Consider the following 11903-nt stretch of genomic DNA (forward strand, 5'->3'; position numbering starts at 1 on the left):
GTGACTTCTGATTCCTTATTGTAAACACGAGCTTTGGATTTGTATGCAGGGATACAATCTTCTTGGATGAGAACGGGTCCAACTGCATCCAGGAGAACAAATTATATATATATATATATATATATATATATATATATATATATATATATATATATAAATAATATTAGCCTAACAAGATTCAGGGAAAGCTGGGTGATGCCCTTTAATAGTGACCACACTGGTTTATATTCAGCTCTCCCAAAGAGGTTTATTAAACTAGGTCCAGATCTGCGTTGGAGGCTCTGAACACCATGATGGAAAGCTGGCAGACCCAAGAGTCAAAGGGGTCTGGCATGAAGTGGATCGGGCACATACGTTTTTGTTGTTTGGTTCTTATGATGGAGCAGAACAATGGAAGGTTTAGGCTAGGTTCACACAAAGCTTTTTAACATCCTTTTTAAGTATACATGAAACATCTAAAAAAACAGACAAACAATAAAACATTGATGTTTATGATAATTCTATAAAGTTTTTTCCTTGCAACAAAAGTTGTACAATTCAATCATGTTACTGTGCATGCCTGAAAGGTAAAAAGACAGAAAAGTGCAGTATGCGATGCGTTTCTATCCCACAAAGGGATAGAAGTCTACACAATTCCAGTCTGTGTTGTGCAGTATGTCCTAATACCCTTAAATGTATAAAAAATAAATAAAATAAAAAAGTATGTTCACACATCCTATATTTGTTGCAGATTTTAGGCTAATAAGTAAATCATAAAATCTGCAGCAGATTTAGGACATGTGAACAGACCCTTAAATGTATACGCACGTAATGTGAATGAGTCTTAATGGTGTTCTGACCCTAGCCTACCTTGGGACAGCAGAACAGACCTCCAGAGCTCAGATACTCTTCTTAAATATATATGTACAAGTTCCAGGAGACATTGAGAAGTTTAGATGCTGCCCTGTATACTGTATGCTCGACGCGGCCGCCGTTCTGTAGATGGAAGGAAACACGGTAAACCAACACATACAAAAAGAAAAATCTTTAATTTTTATTTACCAGGATAACTGACAAAGAGGTTTAGCTCTGTGCTTGGCACATTAGTCTCCATGAGGTGGCGCTGTGTGTATACTGTCAGACACAGCCGCACATATGGAAGAAACAGTTACACAAGCCTGCACCTTTTTTTACCACGTTTCACGAGTACAGACTCCCACCCCCCTTCCCCAGGACGTACACCTCCGCTGCATCATCTTGCAGGCTACCATATCCCATCCCTAGTGCATGAAAGACTCTGGCTCCCACTTCAGCACCCCCTATCTATGGCATGTGTTTCCAAGCCAAACTCAGTGCAATGTTTTGTTTTACTTTTTTTTCTTATAAAATAAAGCTTATTCTGTTACTTCTTGCTTTGTGTAACTTTGGAATGTGCCATGGACGCTGCCTGGGGCTCTATACATCTCTGTGCAATACTTCCTACACTGCTAAGCAGCTCTCTAGCACACAGGGCACTGTACATCCCCCCAGTGAATCGTATTCCCAATACTGACCCCATCAGTCTGGTTTTGGCATTCTGACCATGAAGAAATAAAAAGGAAGGTAAGTGCAACAGAACCCATTGTTGTGCAATTTATAACCACTGCTGTAATACCCACTTTATTCCACATGCATGCGGTACTGGTCACATTCATGCTTATGCAGGGGTCAAGTCCTGGGAACTCACCCCAGATTTCCACTTAAAGGGGTACTCTGCCCCTAGACATCTTATCCCCTATCCAAAGGATAGGGGATAAGCTGTCTGATCACAGGGGTCTGGCCGCTGGGGACCCCCGCAATCTCCATGCTGCACCCTGTATTCATTTAGAGCTTTGGGTGAAGAACCGGAGGCTTGTGACGTCACAGCCCCTCAATGCAAGTCTATGGGAGGGGGCATGACGGCCGTCACGCCCCCTCCCATAGACTTGCATTGTGGGGGCATGGCCGTGATGTCATGAGCCTCTGCCCCCCCTTCACCAGTCATTCTGCACGGAGCGAAGTTCACTCCATGCACCGGATGTCTGGGGTGCCACAGACGAGATCACTGGGGTCCTGAGTGGCGGGACCCCCCGCAATCAGACATCCAAAGGATAGGGGATAAGATGTCTAGGGGCGGAGTACCCCTTTAAGGGCTGGTCCTGCAGGACTTCTGCTAATGGGAACTGCGTTCCTACTGTGGAAAAAGTGCAGGAACTCCGTTCCCATGAGTCCCTGCAGGACTTGAGCCCTGTGCTTATGCCTACATAGAGCTCTCCAGCTGTATCTCACACTTCTATCCATCAATGGCTGGCTAGGTTGTGATAACAGGAACTGCTCCACTCTGCTCCATCATATCGCAGTACCAACAGTGACATCTACTGGCTGTCAGCAAGTACTGCATATTAATAAGAGTTTTTCCCTTGTGGACACTTTATTGCAGAGATTGCCAAGCTGTAGAAACTACCACTCCCAGCATGCACTGAGGGCCTTTGGCTGTCAATGTGTTCTGGAATTAATAGTGCTGCAACAGCTGGAGGTCAGGGGTTCAATATTCTACGGACTGCAACTATTAAAGCCACAACTTCCAGCATGACCTCACACGTTGCAGTAATATTCGCAGTCTTTTGTGCATAGGACCCAAACTTGTGTTTCTTCAACTGTTGCAAAACTAAAAACTAGAGATTTACAGTAATTCCATTCGTCACAAACTTTTCGGCTTGGCGGTTGATGACTTATCCTGCATAAATTAGTTCAGCTTTCAGGTGCTCCTGTGGGCTGGAAAAGGTGGATACAGTCCTAGGAGAGTCTCCAGCCCACCGGAGCACCTGAAAGCTGAACTAATTTATGCAGGTTAAGTCATCAACTGCCGAGCCGAGAAGTTTGTGACGAATCAAATTACTGTAAATTTGCTCATCCCTACTAAAAACTCTAAAAATTGGAGTTCAATACTCTATGACAGTGTTTCCCAACCAGTGTGCCTCTAGCAGTTGTAAAACTACAACTCCCAGCATGCCCGGACAGCCTTCGGCTGTCCGGGCATGCTGGGAGTTGTAGTTTTGCAATAGCTGGAGGCACACTGGTTTGGAAACCCTGCTCTATGGACTACAAATATTATTGTGAGCTGTTAGGGCATGAAGGGTGTCATAGTTTTGCAACAGCTGGAAGCACACTGGTTTGGAAACCCTGCTCTATGGACTACAAACTATTATTGTGAGCTGTCAGGGCATGCTGGGAGTCATAGTCTTGCAACAGCTGGAAAGCCACAGGTTGGAAATCGCTGTACAATATCCAAGGCAGAAGAGACGCTGAGGGTTGTGAAAAGCCAAAGAGGTTACAGCCACATGACTGGTTCTTACCGATTCCAGGATCATTTGGCAATGCAGCCAAAAAAAACATGGCTTTATACAGCCAACAAGCAGAAGAGCTAGGCAGGGGCCGACAACCTGCCACCAAAGCCCTCTGACCTACCCCCATCCCACAAATATTACCAAAGAACCCTGCAGTGCCGCACATCATCTTTACAGACCCCCCTTCTCTTGGAACCCCCCCAATAGGTCTCTGATTTAAAAAAAACACAAAGCAGAGGATACAAACTCCCCTCCTATAATACAGAAACATTAAAACATTCTCCCCACACCAGACTGTGCAAAAATAGTGGCGAAGAAGCAGAACGCCACCCTGCTCCCCAAAAATACAGAGACTGGAGCTGGTCAAATGATTGAGTGCAAATTCATTAAAGCATAGCATCGCTGCACACCCCCTGGCCTTCTTTTTAATAACACTGCCCCCTCATGGCAGGGTTGGGTATTGCACTGTCTAGTTCAATGCATTGAGCCTTTATCTGACTCTATGACTGTCCTGAGCCCAGTATCACAAGTTTTTTTTTTTTCCTTAAAAGGTTAACTCTATCCCCTAATACGCTACAAGTCTTCTGCAGCCATGGGATGTCCTTGAGGCTGCGTACCAACTATCACCACCACAAATAGCTGCACGTGTGGTTTATGGCGCGGTAGTGGTGCATTTCTAGGGTGCGGCCACACAGCAGAGGAATTAAAAAACCGAAACCTGCAACGGAAAAAAGTGCATCACAATTGTGTCGATTTTAGTGGCTTTGTTGCAGATTTTCCACTATGAATTTTGGTGCAAAATAGACGTTTTAGCGATTTTGCTGCAGCAAGAAAACACTGCAGATTTATTGCTGATACGGACTTCCCTATTGAAGGCAAATGGGAAAGTCCACAGCGTATCCTGAACATAAACAGATATAAATTCGATTTCTGTGCGGACAGTATGCAAATTATTTTCACCGCTGTCTGGATGAGACGTCTACAATACTCATCCATGCTTCACAATGTACAGCCTATATGTCATGTGCGGCCGTACCCTAAGGATATGCTGACACAGGACGGATAAGCTGCGGATTTTACACAGCGGAAAATCCACAGTAATTTGTCCTTCAAAATCCGCAGCAGGACACCTGCACCAAACAATGCAGATTAAGGTTGTAGAGGGAAAAAATAAATAAAATACTTGAAATCCAAATTTTCAAACCCACAGATGAGCAGTGTGGACTCCGCAAAATATCAGCAACAACTGCAAACCTATTGCAGATTTTTACTTCCCCATTGAATTCAATGGGGAAAATCTGCCTTGATTCTGCGGTATTCACTGACATGCACTGATCTCACCACAAGGGGAACTCCTGTGGAAAACTTTTTTTTTTTTTTTATCAACTGGTGCCCGAAATGTTTACAGATTTGTAAATTACTTCTATTAAAAAGTCTTAATCCTTCCACTACTTATTAGCTGCTGGATACTACAGAGGAAATTCTTTTCTTTTTGGAACACAGAGCTCTCTGCAGACATCATGAGTACAGTGCTCTCTGCTGACATCTCTGTCCATTTTAAGAACTGTCCAGAGTAGGAGAAAATCCCCATGGCAGAGACCACTGTGTTCCAAAAAGTAAATAATTTCCTCTGTAGTATTCAGCAGCTAATGAGTACTGGAAGGATTAAGATTTTTTAATAGAAGTAATTTACAAATCTTTTTAACTTTCTGGCACCAGTTGATTTAAAAAAAATAAATAAATAAAGTTTTCCACCAGAGTACCGCTTTAAAATCTTATATCGCCTAATGGTTTTCAACCCTATCTCAGTATATAGGTTCTCTGGCCCTGCAAAAAGCTCTGTTACTATGGAAGCAAACCAGAACAGTCAAAAGTCTGTTGCCATGGCTACAGCCATAGAGTACATTAATGTTCCTCAACCTCCGCTCTCAGAGCGCGATGGGGGTTGTAGTTTTGCAAACAGCTGATGAACCAGAGGGGGAGCACTAAAAAATTCTAAGGGCCTTCAGTTACCACTACGGCGGGAATAAACTTCTGCTCCTGACCACCCCCTAGTGGCGTTTACATTTTGAAAAATTTTACATTTTTCCTATTAGAGTAGGTTCACACTGAGGAATTGACAAGGAATAATTTCATTCAGAAAATTCAGCAAATCTGCCACCTCTTGATGTGTAATTGTCACGGAATTTTAAGAGACATTTTATGCACAATTTGAAGAGGATGATTAGTCCTAAAAAAAACCAATGGGCTGGTTCCCTTTTGGAGAATTTTGCACGGAAATTCTTCGTCAATTCCGCACAAACTCTTCTGCCCCAAACTCATTTTGTCTGGGAAAAACCAGTCCCAATGACTTCAATGGCTTTTGACTAATGGATTCCACCAGAAGAATGAACATGTTCTACCTTCTGGGGGAATCCAATTCCTGGTCTTCAGTGTGAACAGAGACACGGAAAGACCATTAAAGTCAAACAAACTTTAATTCAAGGCAGAACTGGAGCGGAAAATGTGCGCAGGACTATGCAAGTAAATTCCTTAGTGTGAACATACCCCTAAAGTCAATGCTAAAAATAGACTATATGTGCTCATGATTGATGTGCTTATAGGTATAAGAATCCTGGTCCCTTGTGCTTAGATATTCCTAGAGGGAGCCAGGAGCATTTCTGCCCCTGCACAATACTTCTTACCCCTTGCAGTTCCTGAGATGGTACAGGAGGGGGCAGTGAAATGTATGACACTATTATATTGCACTGGGCATGTGGGTAGGAGGACATTCATGCAGATTTCCTTAATATAGGCAATACTACATAACGCTCTTCCTGTAAGGTAGGGGAGAAATATTACAGGAAGGGCATTAAAATAAAAAAAAATACAAGCCTTGATTCACAATACAATGAATAGCTAATACTGCAGAAAAAAAAATCTGCCATCTTTGCTGTCAGAAGGTAGGATCTAGAGCGCCTCTTCTGTCTGCAGGTTTTATGGGGTATCTTAGCTGATCCCTGTTCTGTTAAAGGGGTACTCCGGTGGAATTTTTTTTTTTTTTTTTTTTTTTAAATCAACTGGTGCTAGAAAGTTAAACAGATTTGTAAATTACTTCTATTAAAAATCTTAATCCTTCCAGTACTTTTTAGGGGCTGTATACTACAGAGGAAATGCTTTACTTTTTAGATTTCTCTGATGTCACGACCACAGTGCTCTCTGCTGACCTCTGCTGTCCATTTTAGGAACTGTACAGAGAAGGAGAAAATCCCCATTGCAAACATATGCTGTTCTGGACAGTTCCCAAAATGGACAGCAGAGGTCAGCAGAGAGCACTGTGGACCTGACATCAGAGAAATCTAAAAAGTAAAGCATTTCCTTTTTTAGTATACAGCCCCTAAAAAGTACTGGAAGGATTAAGATTTTTTTAATAGAAGTAATTTACAAATCTGTTTAACTTTTTGGCACCAGTTGATTTAAAAAAAATAAAAAAAAAAGTTTTCCACGGGAGTACCCCTTTAACTGCATACAAGCTGTAATACCAGATATAGCCACAAGAGGCACCCTGGATCAGCGTTTCCCAACCAGGGTGCCTCCAGCTGTTGCAAAACTACAACTCCCAGCATGCTCGGACAGCCGTTGGCTGTCCGAGCATGCTGGGAGTTGTAGTTTTGCAACAGCTGGAGGCACCCTGGTTGGGAAACGCTGTCCTAGATCCTTATTTCTAACTCCTATAATCCAGTGTGCACGATGATTGCAGTAACTATTCAGATTTCATTATAGGGCAGTGATCCCCAACCTGTGGCTCCCCAGCTGCTGCAAAACTACAACTCCCAGCATGCCCCAACAGCAGCAGGTTGTTAGGATATGCTGAGAGCTGTTTATTTGCAACAGCTGGAGAACCACAAATTGGGGAAGTGTGTTATAAGGGGATGTAAGCAACTGGTGGAAATGGAGATTACATCTCATAAATGGATTGTGTTTACTTGCACAACAAGTTCATTTTAGGTGTGGGGCTTAAAAACGAATAAGCGGTGCAGACATTATGTAGGCAAAGCTAGATCCCCAGGGACTAGCTCACAGGCCCATCAGTCCACTCTGCCTATTACCAGTATTTCTCTCCTACCTCCAGGTTTAAGAGTCATGAATCACTAAATAAATTTACCTATCCCCCTCCCCCATGTCCACATAGCCTCCAAAAAGTGCAAAACATAGTGCAGCAAGAATTTAAGACCACCCTACAAAAATAGGGGGGAAAAAAGAAGAAAATTTTAAAAACATCCCGCCCCCCCCTCCCCTTCACAAAGCCCGCCCGCCAAAATAAAAACGGGCTCCTCTCGATTCATGATATCAAAAATAAATTTCGTCTTCTCGCCCTCGCTGATCAGTCCACCAAAAGGAATCTCAGAGATTGGCAGAGCGTTACCTGAGAAGAACCTCATGGCCATTCTAGGCGGGGCCCAGCCCACAAGGGGGCCACTCCAGACCATACAAAAGAAATGCAATCCATGTATAAAAATATTGGGGTGTATAACAACACTCCTGAATCGTCAGGCTCTTTCACAAAAGGCTGGGAATAAAACTTAGTTTTTTTTTAGAGATGGGGAGGGAAAAAAATAAAATAAAAGCTCAGTTGCGCCCCCTAGGGGTGGTTGAGGTTAAGCTGCTACAGCCCTCAGTCTATGAACCTCTGACAAGCCTTCTTCCAGCGGCAGGCGGTGCACCACATGTCTTTCCGTTCCATCCCGTACACCTTTCGGCATTTCTTGGCTTCCCCGCGTGGCTTCCTGGGGAAGAGGGAAGAAGGCGTGGCTTGGATCAGGGGCAGAGCTTTTGCCGGAAATGTAAAGCGTGAGTAGCTACATCAATCACATGACAGGTCACATAACACCACCGATCTGCCCCTGTCCCAGCCATACCAAAATGCACATCACAGAGACACAGACGGAGGGGTTTGGTGGGGTCTGCTCACCGAGTCCCGGGCACCTGCTTGGAATTCGGAGGAGATGTCAGGATCTGCGGCCTTTTCTCGCTGATGTTCAATGTGGGGCAAACCTGCAGTGGGAGGCGGGACAAGTATATACAGTGTAAATATAAATGCACATAAGTGTATATTAGCGTACGTTTCTCAGATGCACACACTAATGACCATGTGCTGCAACGTGTTTAAAGGGGTACTCCACCCCTAGACATCTTATCCAGTATCCAAAGGATAGAGGATAAGATGTCTGATTGCGAAACAGCACCCACCTGTGACTTGCATTGTCACGCCCCCTCCCATAGACTTGCATTGAAAGGCCCGGGCGTGACGTCACACGGGGGCGGAGTCGTGACGTCACGATCTTCCGTTTCCGTGGTCGGGAGCCAGAACCTCCAGCGTTGCCGGAAGCAGATACAGGTGGGTGCTGCATGCTATATTGCGGGAGTCCCCAGCGGCGGGACCCCCGCGATCAGACATCTTATCCCCTATCCTTTGAATAGGGGATAAGATGTCTAGGGATGGAGTACCCCTTTAAAAGCCATTTATTTTATTGCGGTCAGTTAAAGTACAGGTTCTTCAGCGCAAAATGCTGGCTTCTTCTATTGGAAAATAAAAAGTTAATAAAATCTAAAAAAAATTCTGTAAGCTGTGACCAGATAATTGACTGCATTAGCTCAATGCATCAAGCAGGATACATATTTATGAGCATTAATGTAATATCCCAGGATGTAGCTCTCCACCCTCTATAGCAGTTTTTTCCAACCAGGGTGCCTCCAGCTGTTGCAAAACTACAACTCCCAGCATGCCCAGACAGCCGAAGGCTGTCTGGGCATGCTGGGAGTTGTAGTTTTGCAACAGCTGGAGGCACCCTGGTTGGAAAACACTGCTCTATTGCGAGAACATGCACTTGGGCAGTGAAGTTTAGCTGATCTGATACGGATTACTCTTATGTAGAGTCTATCCAATGACGCATTCACTACCTACGATGCTGCATGTGCATAACACTGTCTGTGCCCCTAATTCCTCAGAATAGGGAATAAATTACATTTTCAGCCAATGGTTTTATATACGTGCACTACAGTCCCTTATTGAAGTTGATAATGAAAAGAGCAAAACTTGCTAATATAAAAAAATATAAAATATAATATAAAAAATAAATATAAAATATAAAAATAAAATATAAATATATAAATAAAATATATAAAATTTGCGAATATAAAAATCTGAGCGCATGACAGGGGCCAAATAGTGATGTCAACACAACTAGATTTGATCAACCATAATTCCTGCTGCACGTGATAGAAAAGGGTCAGATCACACAGGACATGACAGCCTGCTTTGTTTGGGGCTGTGTAACGACAGATTGGTTACAGTGTCCATGCTGACCCCTATCCACCACTTCAAGGGTCTACACTGGGCACGAGTAGGAAAAATTGAGCAATGGAAGAAGACGGCCTGAACTGATGGATTATGATTTACATCATGTAGACGGCTGGGTACAGCTCCTCATGTCCAGGCTATACTCCCCTCCTGCAGAAAAGAAGCCCGATCTGAATGGCTAGGCAGCTAGCAAAATACAGAAAAATATAACTGGGTGGGGGGCTATGTCCACAAATAAACTTTGTAAGAAAAGGATCTTCTAAAGGCGAGACAGCTAAGGTGACCTGCACAGCTCAAAAGAGACCGTGCTGTAGATCTAAGGCCCAATATAACTTCAGTGAAGTGCTCTACTAGCTTGACAAACTGAGGATTTACTCAGTGTTCTAGCTGCAAAATCAGACCAGGATAAAAACCTTACCCCAAGAGAGCAGGTGTAAAGGCATGACCTGGGAATGGCTCATGAATGGTGTATCCAAGGTCAAGCCAACAGGGCGGAGTGACAGGCTAGCCATGTGGCTGTGGAAACAATGAACAGGATGCCCACCAACATCCTATGGACCAGTCAATTGTGCCGTCCGGTAAGAATGTAATCAGTGCACGGGAATGCACATACCATGGTAGGGCATGATATCACTGTTGGTATATCAACAGCAGGAACACAGTCTGGTGACCTAAATACTCCACTTCAGAAGGTGTCAGAGACAGTAAGTGTAGCCTGGAAAATAAAACAACAGCAGAAGGGACAGCTGCATAATACAAGTAATCAGTCTACAACCTGCAAGGAAGGAGAGGTAGAAAGAGGCAGAGGGGGAAGCGCTACCCCAATAATGCCCTTAAGAAAGAGAATAATGTGGAATGCTATACAGCAGTGATTCCCAACCGGAACTGCCCAGGGTGCCGCAGGATTTTGCTGTGAATTATTATTATTTTTTTGTTTTTATTTCCCACCCCAGCCTGTGCGCCTGTATGCATACTGCACACATAGCGTCTCTCAGTGTCCCCCCTCCTCCCTGCTTTCCCCTCCCCCCTGCAGCCCAGTAAGCCGAAAATGGTGCCCTGCTACACCGAAGAGGGGAAGATGCCGTGGAACTGCAAGCTGCGCCCCGTGCCGGCTTGCTTAAGGTACTGTACCCTTTCCACCCCTCTGTTACTCCCCCCATGTCCAACTTCCTGTCATCCATGTTCGTCTTGTCCACCCCCCTGTCCATCCCTGTCACCCATGTTCACCTCCCCTGTCCATCCCCAGTCTACTCTGTCACCCATGTCCACCCCCCCTATTCACCTCTCTTTTACCCCCCCTTGTCATCCTTGTCCACCCCCGTCACCCCATTCTACCCCTCTGTCACCCATGTCCACCCCCTATTCACCTGTCTCTTTGTCACCCCTGTCCACCCCTTTTACCCCCTTGTCACGCCTGTCCACCCCTCTGACCCCATCCACCCCTCTGACTCAGTCACCCATGTCCACCCCCCAGTCTACCCCCCAATCTACCCCCTGTCACCCATGTCCACACCCCTATTCCTCCCTTGTTCACCAGTCACCCCTTTTAACCCCCTTGTCATCCTTGTCCACCCCTGTCACCCACGTCTCCCCCCCACACTCTACCCCTATGTCAACCATGTCCACCCCCTATTCACCCCTCTGACCCCCTGTTCATACCTACTGTCTCCCTTGTCCCCTCCCCTGTCACCCATGTTCAACCCCCCTCTCACCCATGTCCACCCCTCGTTCACCCCTCTGTCCCTTTGTCACCCCAGTCCACCCCTCTGTTACTCCTGTCCACCCCTCTTTTACCCCCTTGTCCCCCTCCTGTCATCCATGTCCACCTTGGCCACCCCCCTATCCATCCATCCCCCTGTCACCCATGTTCACCCTCCATTGTCCACCCCTGACCACATCCTTGTCACCCATGTCCATCCCCTATTCAACCCTCTGTCCATTTGTCACGCCTGTCCACCTCTGTCACCCCCTAAGCCCCCCATGTTCTCTCTTCTACACCTCTCTACACCCCTCTGTCACCCATGTACACTCCTCTACACCCCTTTGTCACCCATGTACACTCCTCTACACCCCTCTACACCCCTCTGCCCCCCATGTACACTCCTCTACACCCCTGTACACACCTCTAGAACCCTGTCACCCATGTACAGCCCTGTCACCCCCTATGCCCCTCTGTCACCCATGTACCCTCTTCTACACCCATGTACACCCGTCACCCA

General features: G+C 45.3%; 1 protein-coding gene across 5 annotated transcripts in view; it reads right to left on the minus strand.

The window, feature by feature from the left end:
- The window catches only part of SLC2A4RG (SLC2A4 regulator), a 41319-nt gene continuing 29416 nt past the window's right edge, over nucleotides 1-11903 (minus strand). For 2 of the 5 annotated variants that reach the window (XM_056548427.1, XM_056548432.1), the window contains 4 exons: nucleotides 8296-8378; nucleotides 8012-8110; nucleotides 850-975; nucleotides 236-455 (listed from right to left, as the gene is read on the minus strand). In XM_056548427.1, the coding sequence (XP_056404402.1) occupies nucleotides 879-975; nucleotides 8012-8110; nucleotides 8296-8378 (279 nt within the window). In that variant the 3' untranslated portion in view covers nucleotides 236-455; nucleotides 850-878. Of the gene's footprint in view, nucleotides 83-235; nucleotides 456-849; nucleotides 976-7014; nucleotides 8111-8295; nucleotides 8379-11903 lie in introns of those variants that run through there. The other 3 variants (XM_056548428.1, XM_056548431.1, XM_056548429.1) reach the window with 3 other exon arrangements.

This window comes from Hyla sarda, chromosome 12, assembly GCF_029499605.1.
Source record: "Hyla sarda isolate aHylSar1 chromosome 12, aHylSar1.hap1, whole genome shotgun sequence".
NCBI classification, from domain to species: Eukaryota; Metazoa; Chordata; class Amphibia; order Anura; family Hylidae; genus Hyla; species Hyla sarda.